Source organism: Lepisma saccharinum, chromosome 26, assembly GCF_977018435.1.
Source record: "Lepisma saccharinum chromosome 26, izLepSacc3.1, whole genome shotgun sequence".
Lineage (NCBI taxonomy): Eukaryota > Metazoa > Arthropoda > Insecta > Zygentoma > Lepismatidae > Lepisma > Lepisma saccharinum.
In genome coordinates, this window is record NC_139254.1 from 52,339,609 (window position 1) to 52,357,309 (window position 17,701).

General features: G+C 39.8%; 1 protein-coding gene across 6 annotated transcripts in view; it reads left to right on the forward strand.

Annotated features, from left to right (window-relative positions):
• Positions 1-17,701, forward strand: part of dock (SH2/SH3 adaptor protein dock) — a 49,458-nt gene that overhangs the window by 25,433 nt on the left and 6,324 nt on the right. For all 6 annotated transcript variants that reach the window (XM_083112288.1, XM_083112291.1, XM_083112289.1 and 3 more), the window contains 2 exons: positions 7,901-8,108; positions 11,273-12,047. In XM_083112288.1, coding sequence (XP_082968414.1) covers positions 7,901-8,108; positions 11,273-12,047 — 983 coding nt within the window. The remainder of the gene's footprint in view (positions 1-7,900; positions 8,109-11,272; positions 12,048-17,701) is intronic.

Genomic DNA, 17,701 nt, shown 5'->3' on the forward strand with positions numbered 1-17,701 from the left:
TTATCATAGTAATCCAATAGAGATAAATTTATGTTCCTTTTGTGTTAGTTATGTACTCACCATTATTGTGCATATCGTAGCATTGAAATTAGTCGTCACAAAGGTAGGGAGGTACAGATTGATAGGGGTTATATTCTTTCATTAGGACAGCTTTCCTTAAAAAAACAAAAGCTGAAGCAAAAGGATGATTTATTAAAATAACATTGATTAATGAAAAGAGAAGTCATACTCATCAGATCAAAATTTTTTTGAAGAAATGAGGCCTAGCTCATACCACTTTGAACCAATATTGATATCTTTATCCATTCTTGCTGCTCTCATTACTCAATTAAAATATAATTACAAGCTTTTCAGAGTATTTTTAACTATAACGTTTTAGACTACCAAAGTTTTGCTTATAGATTCACATATGGTAAAACTAGACTATTGAAAAATGTTATTTAATAGAGAAGAACCCTTTCGCATTGGTGCAGAACTAAAGAAAATTAGTATGGGCTTGCTGAAAGTGTTGTTCAGTTACTGGACTTCGTAAAGTATTGGCCAGCATTAGTGATGAAATTCAATGTGAATAGTTTTTGAAGTTACCGATATTGGCTGTATTTTGTGTGTGTGAGCAAGTATTTTGAGGATTGATTCCCAACTGCATCTCTCAGGGTTTGAGCCCTGACAAGAACACTGTTTTATTGTGTTATCCCGTCATTTATTTAATCTAATTGATTTAAATATGTAGTTTTTAACCAAATAGCTGCAATGTCAAAATCATAGAACCTAAACCTGCATCTGATCGATGTACAGTTGCACACACAAATGGGTTATAACGCTCCCAGTGGGAGCTAGTGGGATTGTTAAAACCAAGAAGTGTGTGACCACCATAAAAATCAAGATTTGCTGTTCTTCAGAATCACAATTGTGGACTCAGTTGGTGTAAATAACGAGTTGATTTTTTTTTCAATTTTAGCATGTACTTTGAGTAAGAGATATACAGGGTCTTCACAGGATGATGCTACACTTTTGCCCCATACATAAATTATTTGCGTGTTGAATAATTTCTCATACCTGAGAGGTCTTAACATGACAAATGGTTGCTTGTGCTTTGGCTGAAACAAAAAGTTTAACAAAATCAAACAAAGTGGAGTAGATAGGAGAAAGTGCGTGTTACATGTGTTTGATTAAAGTGGAACCACGTACTGTAAATATGTTGGCAATCTCTCACATAAGCTAACATGATAGAGGAATCTTGAATGGGTATCTGGACTGATTTCTTAGACTTCAATAGATTTGGCTTCCTCTTTCACCAGGCTTAAATCTGTAATTGATATGTTTGAAGGATAGACTGTAGTGGAACCACAAGCAAGAAAAACCTGTTCAGACCCGCAACTCATGTGCACCATACTCCCGCGTGTAGGGGAATGGCAGAGTAGATCATGCTTTCTTATGGCCCGAGCTGAACAGAAGAACAGAAAGGTGTGCGGAGACTTTTCATCAAAGGTTCTTTTCCTTGTGGTCGCTCTATATCAAAGTAACCATCACAAAGTTGAAAAATCTTGAACCAACCTGAAAATGAAGGGTATGTGAGATCTTAAAGAGCCAGTTCTGTGATTGGCAAACTGATTTCCTTCTCATATTCTGACTTCATTGTATAAATTAAAGTTAAGAAGAAAAAAGGCCAAGAAACAAGAAAAATCATTCAAATGTCAAGGAATTTGGATTTGTTATTTTGTCGTCTCGAAAGCTGTGAAGGGGGTGGAGATTGCTTGACACCCATGGATGAATTTCAGAAATTTTGTTGCCCTCATAATTTTTTCTCCGTCGCTGAGGTAAACATTGTGTAGTTGTCCATTCAAGGTGCCTTCTGTCGTGTGAAGGAGATGCACTGACCTAGTGAAATCATTGTCTTAATGTTTCGACTGATGGGCAAGGATATTTTTACTGCATCTATTTTTTCCAAACAAACAAACTTAGATAATCGTGTAGTAGGACACTAATACTTTCACAAGGCCAGTACGACAAGACTGTAGGACCAGACCAGATACTACACTAGTTGAGTGAAATTTGTTAGCCCTTCTTTTTGCATTTTCAACATCACATGAAGGTGTTTTCTAACAGATTGAGATATACTTTATCTGCAAAATGATTTTCATTATTTTACATGAAAATACTTACTTCAAATTTTCACAAGCAGAATGGAACTGACAACTAGCGTATTCTGAACAGTTTACTTCCTCTATTCGCCTGACACAAGACCAGCAAATGAAATAAATATAATATTGTACACAGCACGTAACTCCGGTAAGTAGGTTCATGGCGAATAAAACTTGAACAAAACTTCTGGGGTTAAAGCAGTAAACACAATGGCAGCAAGTGTCTATCTGATAGACTGGGATGTTATTGCAATTGCACTCTGATAGACTGGCCTATATAGGGCAGTGTCCACTCCGTGCGAATTACGATCATTTTATTTTTTTCCTGATTATTACTAATCCTTCGAAGTCATTGTTTCTCTTCAGTAGGTGCCAGGGCACTCAGTCCGACTTTCTTGTTATAAGCCCACAAGGGAACGAAAAAGAAAAGGCTTATTGACCACTGCTATAAATGCGGCCGATTGCAGTATTTCTGCCGTAGAAAAAAAGGCATTGAATGTGTTTTTTTGGAAGGGCACCGCGGCGAGAAGATTTCTCAGCCCGACCCAGTCACTGACCTGTCAAACCCAGATAATTCCAGGAAGACAACCTGTAAGTGAAAAGGTCAGGGAATTTTGAAAATAGATAAAAGAATCTAGCAAAGTCAGTGTTATTTTTTTTTCTTTGTACCCGACAGGTTTTGGGAAACTGTAAAAAATTCTAGAACTAGCTTCTTGATGGTAGATTATATATGAGGGGCATTCAAGTCAATCCGGGACTTTTGAGTTTATAAAATAAAAACAAGTTCAAGGGGTGGAAACGGCTTTTATTTTTCGACGTACTCCCCTGCTACATTTATACACTTATTCCATCGTTTAACTAATGCCTGGAAAGTTTTGGCATAGAAAGATTTGTCAGTATGTTTGAACCATTCTAGGACAGTCTGCTTCACTTTGTCATCACTGAAATGTTGACCTCCGAGGAATCCTTTAAGGGTCCAAACACGTGGATATCACTTGGTGCTAAGTCCAGAATGTAAGGTGGATGTGGCAATAATTCCCAGCCAATTTCCTGTAATATTTGCATAGTGCGTTGAGCAATATGAGGTCTTGTATTGTCCTGCAGAAACAGAACACCCTTCATGATCAAACCAAGCCGTTTCTTACTCAGATTCTTATGCACAACATGCAGAACATGACAGTAATATTCGCAGTTGATAGTGACACCACGGGGTAAAAATCCACGTGAATAATCCCATGTTTGTCCCAGAAAACACTTGCCATCACTTTACCTGCCGACGCAATTGTTCGAAATTTCTTAGCTGGTGGTGAGTTCGCATGCTTCCACTGCTTCAATGCTTTTTTTGTTTCCGGAGTGAAATGGTGAACCCATGTTTCGTCACATGTGATGATGCGATCCAGGAAATACTAGCCTTCCCTGACATAGCGGTTCTTCAGTTCAGTACAGACTTCATCTCTTCTGTGCCGGTCAAAAGCAGAAAGCTGTTTTGGTACCCAGCATGCACTCAACTTTTCGGAATAGCAAATTGTCATGTTTACTGTTCCTACCGAAACATTACACACCTTAGCAATTTCACGTCAAGTTATGCGATGATTGTCAATGATAAGCTGTTCCATGCGCTGAATGTTCCCAGGAATGACTGCTATGGGCTGGGAACCACCATGACCGGGATTGTCGGTGACAGATGTGCTTGCACCATTCAAATGTCTTACTGCAGCTGAGTGTTTCAACACCATACTGTGCTTCTTCTATAATTTTCAGCTGGTTTTATGCCGCCCTTCACTAAAAACTTCATCACCACATACTGTTCCGTGTGCACATTCACACTGTTGTCCGCCATCTTGAATACTGGTCTCTGGACTGGTTCGTGCAATCAGCATCGTCTACCAGTAACAGGACACAGTTGCCAGTTCCTACTGCATGCACTACATCCACCCTTAGATTTGTTTTCAAACCTTTAATGAAAAGTCTCAGATTGACTTGAATACCCCTTGTACAAGGGTCGTTCAAGGTTGACCGGGATTTTCGTACGTAAAAAATCGATGAATAGCCGGATCATGATGAAACGTGCGGGTGACGTAATGTATTCCTTCGCGAGTAACTAGCGCCCGGCATGACATATTTCGCACATGCGCATCAGTTGCAGCGAACATGGCGGCAAGCAGTGTGTCTGTGGCTGTGGAGCAGCGGTGTGTAATCGAATTTCTCGTGAAGGAGAAAGTGAAACCAGCTGAGATTTTCAGACGATTGCAAGCACAGTATGGTGAACAAACGATGTCGCGGACAAGAGTGTACGAATTCGTGTGAGCAGTTTTGCGAAGGACGGTAGCTGGTGACAAATGAAGCGCATGGACACATTCGCCCGACTGCAGTCACACCAGTGAATATCGCACGTGTTGAGCAAATGATTCTTGAGAACCGGCGAGTAACAGTGCGGGATATTGCTGCCGAGGTGAATATCAGTGTCGGGAGTGTTGAGACAATCATTCACGACCACTTATGCTTCCGCAAAATCTGTGCAAGGTGGGTTCCCCGCCAGCTGACATTCGATCAGAAGTGGACATGCAGGATGGTCTGTGAACAGCTTCTGAATCGGTTTCGAGCAGAAGGTGATGAATTGTTGCAATCCATCATCACGTGTGATGAAACATGGTTGCACAATTCAACCCCAGAGACCAAAAGACGCAGCATGGAGTGGCGGCATAAAGGTTCCCCGCCCCCCAAGAAAAGCAAAACGCAGCCGTCCGCTGGAAAGATCATGGCAAGTGTCTTCTGGGACATGAAGGGCATTATCCATGTGGATTTTCTGGACAAAGGAAGCACGATTAATGCCCAGTATTACTCCACATTGTTGAGTGGTGCTGTACGAAAGTCCATTCGCAAGAAAAGACCTGGGATGTTGTCTGGAAATGTCATTCTTCTCCATGACAATGCCCGCCCTCACACGGCCAATGTGACAACAACTCTGGTCGACATGCGCTGGGAAGTTCTGCCCCATCCCCCCTACAGTCTGGATTTAGCCCCCAGTGATTATCATTTGTTTGCACCCCTTAAAGACCATTTGGGAGAGAAGAAATTCACGACAGATGAAGCACTGCGGAGCGATGTCCTCCAGTGGCTACGACAACAACCAAGTTCTTTCTACGCCAAAGGAATTCGGGAGCTGCCAGAACGATGGCAACGGTGCCTCGGCGCGCACGGAGAATACTTTGAAAAACTGACATAGTTTGGTGTTTCTTCTGCTACCTATTTCCTCTGCAGAAATAAAAGTCCCGGTCAACCTTGAACGACCCTTGTATATATACAAGCAAACATTTTTACAGTGTAAAAAGATATGTGGACCTGTACCTCAATGATTCCAATTTTTTTTTGAACTTGTCTATGTTCAGTATTGGCAATCTTCCATATTTACTGACAGAGGTGGAAGAACCTGTTGAACATAACTTCTTGTGAACAATTTAGTGAAAAATACAATATTCCAACCCAGGTCTAGCCATACTGTGCCATTGCTCTACAAACTGAGATACAGAGCCTGTCCTGGTTTCATCTCATTTTATATCTCTTGCTCTTTTATCTACATGGAATAGTTTTAAAGTCAACAGATTCGGTTGCACTGCTTGACAATGGCACAGTATGCCAGAGATCTGGGTTCAAGTACTGGTTGAGCCTGGTCTAAAATTTGACTCCTGTGTGTGTGCCAAAGAGTAGGAAACGACTTCTTGCGTTGAAGGAATTTTTAATATTCTTAACCGATTTTAACCTCTTATCTGTTTTATCACATACGAGGTTTGGCTAGAAAAAAACCAGACTGATGCTATGAAATCTTTTATTTGGCATTTTGTACAACAGGAACTTTATCTCCTTCAAAGTACTCCCCTGCACGATCTGTACACCGCTCCATACGAATTTTCCATTGCTGGAAGCAGTGTTGCCAGTCATTTTCGGAGATCATGTTCATTACATCCGTCGCTTTTCTTTGCACAGCTTCTACTGTCTCAAATCTGGTTCCTTTTAGGGCGGACTTCACTCTGGGGAATAAAAAGAAGTCACAGGGAGCAAGGTCCGGCGAATATGGCAGATGTTCTAACACTGGGATGCCATATTTAGCCAAAAATGTCTTCACTGACAGGGTCGTATGGACAGGAGCATTGTCTTGGTGCAGAATCCATGACTTCCGTTGCCACAAATCAGGTCGTCGTCTTCTTACTCGCTCACGAAGGGTTTTCAGCACATTAATGTAATGATGTTGGTTTACAGTTTGACCCTCGGGTACCCAATGAACGTACACAATGCCTCGAATGTCGAAAAAGACAATCATCATGGCTTTGAATTTGGACTTGCTCATGCGAACTTTCTTGTGACGTGGCGAACTCGGGGTCTTCCAATGCATTGATTGGCGCTTTGTGGCAGGGTCGTACGTGAAAAACCATGATTCATCACAGGTTATCACTCTCTCTAAGAATGTAGGGTCTGTTTCAATGTTCTTCAAAGTGTCCGTACAAATGTTCACTCGAGCTTCCTTCTGTTCCAATGTCAGGTTCCTTGGCACGAGTTTTGAACACACTTTACTCATGTTCAAATTCTCGTGCAAAATTTGTCGAACACTTTCTTTGTCTATTCCTGTGATTTCAGCAACTGCTCTAATGGTCAATCGATGATCTTTTCGAATCACATCACTCACTTTTTGAATGTTTGTTTCCGTTTTCGACGTGCATGGTCATCCTGAACGTGGGTTGTCTTGGATCATTTCCTGTCCTTCTTTAAACCGTTTAAACCACTCAAACACTTGTGTGCGTGATAAACACTCATCCCCGTACACAGATTTTAACATGTCGTACGCTTCTGTTGCGGATCTCCCCAGTTTGTAAAGGAACTTCATATTGACACGCTGTTCCATTTTAATACTCAGCATTTTTCCGACGGAGCACAGACGCACGTTCCGCTTTGTCCAAGTGCCACAGCGAAACTGAGAGGCCTGCACCCAGGGCAATTAGTCATTCTGTAGGCAGGGTATGGTAGTATAGAATCATGCATTGCTCAACCTTCGCGTATTCGTTGTTTGCCAATAGCAACATCAATCCGGTTTTTTTCTAGCCAAACCTCGTATGTATGTAGTGGTTAGCACATCGCGCTGCGACGCCAAGGGTCCCGGGTTCGAATCCCGCTCGGGCTTGGTTGTTTGTGAATGTCCATTCATCAATTTCATCACTCATCCCCATCTTCCCAAATTAGCCAAGAGGCACAAAACGCGAAGTAAAATAAACTAAATCAATCAATCAATCAATTATCACATGTAACACTCATTTCTGTCCCAATCTCTGGTAAAGAACACAGGTGAATTAAAGAATGTGTATCTTTCTTTAAGGGTATGTGTCTAGGTTTTAGTCTTTTTTACACTATAAATATAATCACTTATCACTACTATGATGCTGATAACATGTCATGTAATGTTCCAGCTTTAAAATTTTCTCATAGTTTATTTTTGTTCCTTTATTTTGAAGAATGTTAAACAAAGTTCAATAACAAGTGGAGTTTAGTTGAACTGTTAAAACTTGTTTATTAGTGTGTTAAAGTATCACAGAATTGCCTGCTTGGAAATCCTGATAAGCTTCAGGGAATTGGTTTTGCACAAATCAGCAAGAACCTTGATATTGAAAAAATAATTTAAAAAAAAATTAATTTGCCCTTCAGACTCTGTTCTGCAGTCTTAAGATTGGTAACCTTTCAGAATGCATAATTTATGTTTTCTTCAATTTCAGGCAAATCAAGCCAAGATGATGTTTGTTACGTGGTTGCAAAGTATGACTATTCAGCACAAGGAGCTCAAGAATTGGATCTAAGGAAAAATGAGAGATATCTGCTTTTGGATGACTCAAAGCATTGGTGGAGAGTTCAAAATTGTCGGAACCAGGCTGGATATGTACCAAGTAATTACGTTAAAAAGGAGAAACCATCATTATTTGATAGGTGGGTACTGTGGCATGAATTCTACAGTCCCGTCTGAATTAATCAGACCATGAGAATAACTGCACATTATATACATTGTTTTGTACTTAGGCACTTATTTTTTTGATTACATCATTCAAAAACAATCAATTGCATACCTGTAATCTTTCTTACGTAGTTAATACATTATTTTTTTTCTGTTTTTTAATTTGTATTGCACGATTTGGCATAGATTCATCATCATGAAAACCATAGGGTTAGAGACTATATCATGTGTAGTTTTGCGGAACAGTCGGAGTTTTTTTTGTCTCATTTTCCAAATAGCCCGCATGTTTTCTTAGGATTAATTTCAGCAAAGTTCCCTGGTGACTTTAGCACATGAATATTGTTATCACTGAAGAATTTCATGATTTGACGTTTTTTGAATTGTGGCATGGAACCATATCTTGCTGAAAAATTCTGCCATCATCTGGAAACTTTAATATGCAGCTCAGGAACAACTCTCCTTTCCAGTATTTCAATATATAGGTCACTTTTCATCCTGCTATTGACAGGCACTAAGAGTCCCAGTCTTTCATGGGTAAAACATCTCCAAAACAACTTCTTCACAGGGTGTTTTAAGATCTGTTGGAAGTGTGTAGATGTTGTTGGCTTATTCTTTGTAGTTAAGTTAGTGTTTTAAGTACACTTTGTGCACAGTAAGGCTAATTGGGACTGGACCTACAGGTTAAAGTGGGATCTGAACTACTATGTGCCTCCACCGAGTATCAAACCCTGGACCCCTTGATTACAAGGCACTGACAACCACTACGCCATTGGGGAGACACTCTGCTTATTCTTTGCTCTGCACACATATTTAACTTCTGCCGTGCACTTCAGTGTCTCTCTCGTTAGGTAAAATAACTTTTTTTTTCAATCTTCTGTTGTGTAATCTTGATGACATCTTAACCACAAGATAAGATGCGCAACACTCGTGTTAGAAGGTGCTTCTTTTCGAGGTTTGTAGGCTTTCCTTCCAGCCCATGTTGAACACTAGACACGTGCAAATTCATTCCTCTTTCCCCCTAATTCATGAACAAAGTTTATGTCATTGAACCTGAGGTTTAAATAAGCTTTTTCTGAGGAGAAAGTGGCAATTAGTTGGTGTACTTTTCTTTTAACTGCAAAATTTTTCTTTTTTCTTGGTTGAACTGGAGCCAGTCAGTTGTGTCGCTGAATAATTCTATTTGGAGTGCCTACACCAACAGAAAATTGAGTATCCATCTCCTTTTGTATCATAGAAGTATGTGACTGTCAGAATTATACTGTTTTTCCTAGGAGTCGTATCAAGTGAAGAAAGATATGAATCTCTTAAGGAAATTTCAACAGTAAAACACACATGCAAAGAAATGCACGTTTAAACTTAAAACAGCCATCTCACAAAGCAGCTAAGTACTATTGAATCGATAAGTGAACTATGCAAAAATGGCCAATGCACAGAAAGCACAGGATCTAGGAATAAGCAACAATAAGCAAAATATAGCATGCTGTTGCCAACCATCAGGAAAATTAGGAAAAAAATATCTTGTTTCGATTAATTCACATGGGATTGTAAGCAGTACTGGTTAGTTTTTATGCCTATACAAGCTTAAGAAATCCTTGATATATTCTGTCTTTTTATCTATTCCAGGTTTCTAATTATTGTACGAAGCATGTCTAGAAGGTAGTACCAGTTTGGTAATATAAAACAATAAAGAAAGGAGTTAGTTGAACAAAGCCTATTTTACTACATAAATTGCCCATGGCATTGTATCGTACTGGGACACAAAAGGTATTTTATACCCGCTTTAAACACTTCTGCCGTCAGTCCACTGAGAATGCAATCTTCTTTTGGTTCATTCACTTTATGACCTTAAACCTCCATGATTTGACGAATTTCAGAAGGTAAAGTTTTTGGAATGCAAGAACTGAATGATAACTCTCACTGAACACTTGGCAGGATTCTCAGTTTTCTGGTTCATCTTGACTCCCCATAGCTCTCACTGAACACTTGGCAGGATTCTCAGTTTTCTGGTTCATCTCGACTCTCCATAGCTCTCACTGAACACTTGGCAGGATTCTCAGTTTTCTGGTTCATCTCGACTCCCCATAGCTCTCACTGAACACTTGGCAGGATTCTCAGTTTTCTATTTCATCTTGACTCCCCATAGCTCTCACTGAACACTTGGCAGGATTCTCAGTTTTCTGGTTCATCTTGACTCCCCATAGCTCTCACTGAACACTTGGCAGGATTCTCAGTTTTCTGGTTCATCTTGACTCCCCATAGCTCTCACTGAACACTTGGAAGGATTCTCAGTTTTCTGGTTCATCTTGACTCCCCATAGCTCTCACTGAACACTTGGAAGGATTCTCAGTTTTCTGGTTCATCTTGACTCCCCATAGCTCTCACTGAACACTTGGCAGGATTCTCAGTTTTCTGGTTCATCTTGACTCCCCATAGCTCTCACTGAACACTTGGAAGGATTCTCAGTTTTCTGGTTCATCTTGACTCCCCATAGCTCTCACTGAACACTTGGCAGGATTCTTAGTTTTCTGGTTCATCTCGACTCCCCATAGCTCTCACTGAACACTTGGCAGGATTCTCAGTTTTCTGGTTCATCTTGACTCCCCATAGCTCTCACTGAACACTTGGCAGGATTCTCAGTTTTCTGGTTCATCTTGACTCCCCATAGCTCTCACAACACTTGGCAGGATTCTCAGTTTTCTGGTTCATCTTGACTCCCCATAACTCTCACTGAACACTTGGAAGGATTCTCAGTTTTCTGGTTCGTCTCGACTCCCCACAGATACATGCACAACCACTGCTGTGATGGAATTTGCATGAAAGCTCACACATAACTAACTCATACTGGCAGACTCTGGATGCCGCCTGTGAAGTGGAATCGGGACATGGATTATTTTTCCTGTTTCCTGTATTGATGTTTTGAGATCCTGCACAGTCCCATTTGTAATAATGAAAAGATTCACGCCTAATATTTCCTGCTCAAAATTTTCTGGTTCTATTGCTGCTTCTAAAGTAAATAGGCCTTTTTTAAATTTTTTTTTATAGAATGTGTCAGAGTAAGCGTCATTTCATTAATACACATATGTAAACATGTGGCATTATACGATGGTGCAATACAATAATTGTGTTTTTATGTTTTCAGCATAAAGAAGAAAGTTAAGAAAGGATCAGGCTCAAAAACACTTCCATCAACCAATTCTCCATCTCGCGTAGTCGAATCTCCTACATTATCGAGGAGGGTAGCAGTTGATCCCTCGGAAGCGATAGGAACGGCAGTGGTGAAGTACAACTACCAGGCACAGCAAGCAGATGAATTATCGTTAGTGAAAGGTACAAGGATCCTAATACTTGAGAAAAGCAACGATGGCTGGTGGCGAGGTCAGTACGGCAACAACGGTGGCTGGTTTCCGAGCAACTACACCCAGGAGGAGGCAGACGATGACACGATTCACACTTACGCGATGGCCGAGAATGTTTTGGACATTATGGTGGCTCTATACACCTTTAATTCGCAAAACGAGCAAGAACTTAGTTTCGATAAGGGAGACAGATTGGAAATACTGGACAGGCCAAAGTCGGATCCTGAGTGGTACAAAGCTAGAAATAGTCAAGGTCAGATAGGACTGGTTCCGAGAAATTACTTGCAAGAACTTAGTGAATATTTAACCGAACCATATCGCGGGCAGACTCTAAGAGACAGACACGATGGCTCTCTGGACAGGAATCCCGAGAGGACACCCAATGCCAATTGTGAGACCATGTCGCAGAGCATGCAGTCCCTGGCGTGCGCTGTTGACCGGCCACACCTTATTGGGAAGGGCTGGTATTATGGGACAATTACTCGTGCACAGTGTGATGCGATATTGAATGAACATGGTCAGGATGGTGATTTTCTTATTAGGGATAGTGAAACAAATGTAAGTATTAAATTTATTACATATTCTAAAATATTGTAGTGATATATACTGTGTTATAGAAAAAAAATAGGGGTATTGCTTCAACTGGAATGGTTTATGACACTTGTTTACGCCGGTAACTTGATTAGAATTTGGTGTACTGCATCGTGGCTGTGAGGTCTAAGGCATCAGGCTTTGGGCTCCAGCTATGGGATGCACGCTGCTTCGAGTCTCCTGGGAGAAATGTAACAACTTTCTCCTGAGATTATATCCAGTGTGTGGGACCAATGGCCACTCACCATAATGAGGAAACTGGGTAGCTACAAATAAATGGCTTAACCCGGTCATGAAAACCTACACCAATGACAATTTTTTTTTTGTGCTGACCACACATCACCCCGCAACTGGTCGGATGATTGTCCACCTCTGCTGAGGCATGTGGGAGTGAGGCCAGCAGTCGGTATGTAGTCCTTGGCCCTCAAGTTGCACCATGCGTTATTATTACTATTTATTTGGAAATTGGTGAAAATTGTGGCTTAATCATAATTTTTGATCTAAGCTATGTAGAACCATATTATTAAGGTTTCAAGCCTGAATGAGGAACAATTTTCATTAACTTTGCAATGAGTAATTAATGATTACCTACACTTTAAAAACTTCATTACAATGCTGCCCTATCTGAAAAACTCTTATTGTCTTGGATACTGTGAAGCCTTTATCAGACAGATATGAGCTTGAGTTTGTTTTCACCCCCCTCCCACATACGCACATATATGGGAATAGGGGGAGGAGATAGGTGGTTGCAATGGAGGAGGCTAGGGCAGGCCTTGAGGCTTTAGACTTGTGGACAGCTGAAGAGGATGTTGTATAAATAAGTGTGCAAATAATTCGCACATCTGTTAATTTCATCACTTCTGCATGCTCTTCATTGCACCCTGCATGGATCAGCATGTCTTGCCTTTCCTGATTCTGCAGGTGCGTAATGAGTAGGGAACGGAACTTTATGTGCTAAAAAACTCAGAAATATTTATTTTTTATGTGTCATAAATGTTGAAAATATGTGATAAAAACAGGAAAATATGTGACAAAAATAAAAACATTTGGTAACAAAAACAAACTATAACATGCATTTTAAACACCTGAAATTAGTTTCTAAATGATTACCTCTTAGCGAGCTATTTTTTGGAAGAGTTGCTGTGGATCAACATAGTTTTTTCCAAATTCTCATTGTAAATCTGTGACGATTATCTCTAAAAAGCATCTTATATTGTGAGAAAGATCGCTCCACGTCACAAGAAACAATTCTTGCATATTTGAAGCATGAAATGTCACTAACGCCGAAGTTTTCCAAAGCTTCCTCTTCCTCTACTTCACCTCCGTTCAAAACACATGCAATTTGGCACAATGTTTGAAAACCTTGGTTTTTCCCCAAAAATTCTGTACATTTAGACATTTAGATCCAGGGAGTTCTTACAGTTTCGTTTCTACTATATGGACTTCACCAATGGAAGCTGCCAAAGTGTTCGCGGACGATTCAAGCTTTCATATGGAATTAGAGAGAATGGACAGGTTTGTTGAAATGTATGCCAATTCGACTTTTAAGGAGGGCTCCATCAACAGTTCTTGCAGAATTCTTCTTTGTCGAGATCATTTACAACAGATGCAATTTTTGTTTAAAAATGTCTATTCTTCTAGGCGACTTGATAAAAACTTTCTTCCCATTTGAAACCAGTTTATCGACATCGGGATAAAGAGATCTTATCTTTTCACATATTCTATGCAATGCATGCGCCACACATGTAACGTGCACCATTTTGGGGTAGCTAACGGCAAGACCACTGCATGTAAGCTGCAGAATCTGTTAAGAGAAGAACATTGTCAAACTTTATACCTTCTGGCCACAATAGCTGCATTGCTTCATTAAAAAGCCTTGCTATCGTTACATGTAGCCAGCCCCAGCTACTTACAGCTATTTTCTCCCAATAGGATCGTAGGCGAGGTGCCAGAAGTCTGCCACCGAGGGTGTTCAAAGACAAAACAAACCTAGCACTCTCGATATGAAAGAGGTGCGGAGAATAAACATTTTTCCTTTGAGGATTTCGAGGTAGATGAAGTCAATGAGCGATTTTATGTATTTAAAATGAAAATTCGCAAAATATGTATTTACATACGGAAAACTGGAAAATATGTGTTTTTATGTAAAATAAAATTTACTGTGTTGACATATAAGGCTATGATCAGAATTTTGGCAAAAATGAGGGTCTCTATCTTATCACAGAAAAAACATTTATTTACCTAAAGTTCCTTTCCCTAGTAATGAGAGCACTGTTGTCCATGAACTGTTTATTGCCAATTGCTATAATTTATTTGCATGTTTGGATCTTCTTAATCCCGACACAACATGAAGAGGATTGGGTGATGGCTTGACGGAAGAATTAAAGAACATTTTTTCTTTGAAATCACATATTCGTGTTATTTTCCTGTAGTTTACGGTTATTACAAGCATAAGAAAACAGTTTTCTTTGTGCACATATTCGTGCATGGATTTGTCCATTAGTTGCTTTCATTCGAATAATATCTGAATGGGCATGCTATCCAAATGACTACATTTGAATAAAGTGACTATTTCTTTTTTGATCTGCAAGGAAGAGAAGGTGTGGAAGACCTCATGGTTTTTGAGCTTGTTGAAGAAAGTGATCACTGTCTTCAAGATAAGGTGCAACATTTCTCATTTTTAAAATTTCCTTCCATGCCCATGATACTCTTAATTTTTTTTTTAAAAAAAACCTGCATGATCTGTTTTTTTTTTAACCTGAGTAGGGAGCGGAGTAAAGATCATGAGGAATTTTTGCTGCCATTCTGAACTGGGTACGATTAGTGGTAGTGGTGATTATTTGGAGATACTGGTTTTGGAGGTTTTCTTTATTTTCCAAGTTTAGAGGCTGTCTAGAAAGTGAGGGTAGTTGGGATTAAGGGCCTTGGATGTTATTGGAGGAGAAGGATGGGGGAATGATAAGGTTAGAATTTTGTTTAGGATAAGTTGGGAATCATTCATTTGAATTATGGGGTGAGGGAGGTTTTGTCAGGGTGTCTACCAGTGTGGAAAAGTCATGGATATGTGCTTCTTTTTCTGGAAAAATCAACATTTTGGAGTAGTGCACTAAATGTAGGTTTTTGAACGAAATAAAAAATGACAAGAGATTTTAAATTTGTTGTGGACAAACTATACTTCAGTTTCATATACTGACGTTACATTAGAAATTGCACATTAAATTCTCTTGGAAAAGGAGTCATGTTTTGCTATTTTCAAGTAGAAATCTACTACTGTAAATGGCTATTAGCATTTACCACTTTCTTGTTGTAATTTTTGGGTTGTGTTTGGTTGATAGTAGGATTGATACATACATTACTAAACTCAGTGATGTTCGGTGACGTCGTCACTTGGGGTAGCCATCAGTGGTGTGTGCAGGGGGGGGGGGGGAGTTGGGGTTGGTGTGGGTCATACCCCCTCCCTTTAGATCCCAGTATTCCTAAAAAATAGAATGTCAATAACAGGAAAAGATTGCAAAATGATGAATGAGTACTAAAAAAGTACATGTAACCCCCACCCCCACTTGAAAATAAAAGGCTATTTGATTTGACCACTAAGCCAGAGATCCTGGGTTTGAATCTCGGCTTGGCCATGGGTGTTCTTTGTGTGTGTCCCTTCATCAATTTTATCATCTTCGCGATTAGCCAAAAGTGGCGGAAAAGCGAAGTAAAATGAACCAAATCAAGCAATCAATCAATGATTTGATTTGATTTGTGTTACTTAGCGTCGCTTTTTTGTCACATTTGGTTAATTGCGAAGATGATACGATAAAATTAATGAAGGGGCAAACACAAAGAACACCCATGCCCAGGTTGGGGTTCGAACCCGGAACTCCTAGTGTCAGCCCCCACGGTTGGCTGACTTTATGCACAGAAATAAAACAGGTAACAAAACACACCTTTTCTAGTTTCTTCAATAATATTCATTTGGCTTTTAGAGTTCTGCGATACATTTTTCATTCCAAATTATTGCATTATTCACTGCAGAGTACAACACATAGGAACAAGAATGTGCGCTCATCACGGGTTCGAATCCCGGCCTGAAGTGTTCATATGAGGTCCCTTCATCAATTTCATCATATCATCACTCATCCTCATTTTTGTGATAACCAAATGTGGCAGAAAAGCGAAGTAAAATAAACCAAACCAACAACAATATGAATGCACGTTCTCTTGCCCAAATAAATATATCCGTTACAGGCCAAGAGATTAGTATATTTAAATAAAACACTACTAGAAGGAGAGCGAGATAGAGCCTGAGCAAATATTTGTAATTTAATCATTATATATTCTATATTTGAAAAAAAGAAAAGAGAGAAAGCATAACATTATTGTCTGCACATAACACGTTCCCATTTCATAAATAATAAGACTACATCCCATATTATACATACATATTGTACAACGTGTAAAAAGTTGTGGTGTAAATACAGAGAACATAAGTACTGCAGAAAATTTCCCTGTAAGTTCTTTAGAGGATTTACAAAGAAATCGAAGGGAAACCAATCCCCTATCTGTTCAATAGGATATAGACTGGGGGACCTGAAAGCATGGGCTTTCAACCATTGTAGCAGGGGCAAGGGAGGTAGAGGCAGAAATCTTACATTTTCCTTTGGGCGGCCGTTTCTATACCTGGAATTCATGAGGTGGAAGAAGAGCGAGCTACGCCAGTTTTCCCCTCGGATCGCAACGAGGGACGAGTAGCGCGTGAAAAAAAAGTGTTGCATATGAACTGTGGCTTTAACAAGACAATAAATATTGTGATTTGAAAATAATTACAGATTGTTCTGCAACACTCCACCCTTACCAGGCCACTTCTGGCAGGAAAAACCCATATAAAGAACTAAATATGCTCGTTAGTCATGGGTTCCTATCCTGTTCCTCACCAGAGCGCTCGGAACCAAAGAATCAATCACAGGCAAGAACTTACTGAATTAATGTTGCAGGGTGATTGCTGAAAACTCGCAGAAATGGGCTTTATACATTTATTTACAATTCAACAAAACAAGGCTCGGATTCTTCCAATAATTCTCTAATTTACATTATTTACATTCCTCTAACTTGAACCCCACAGCAGAACTGCCAAGTGGAAGTTAAGTATCGGCAGAACTGCCTCGGGATGCTCTTTCTCATGGGAGTCCACTGGAGACCGAAGATCACTCTCCCTTCTGCTCCAGTTCATAAACACACTCACCCGTCCTCTGTCAGAGGCCATATTTATACTTCCTCCCGCGTCGCAAGAGGGAGGGCTGAAAGTTCAAATCTGATTGGTTCTTTTAAACTACACAGAACCATGGAAGAAACCCAAGCATACAGAATCATACACAAACACAAAAAGGAAACAAAAAACAAATACTGTTTGTAACAAGATGTGAGATTGATTGATCTATCTCTGCTAGACTAGCCACTCCTCAGTACACGTCACTGACTATACTTTACTAGAATAATGTTTTTTTATTGAAAAAGAATTCTTTGTTTACCATTAGTAAATATGGTAAATATGTAAAAGCTATTGCACCCTTGATGCCTCTACCCAACAGTCAGTTTATCTAAAATGTAATGACCTTCGTACACATATATGTAAA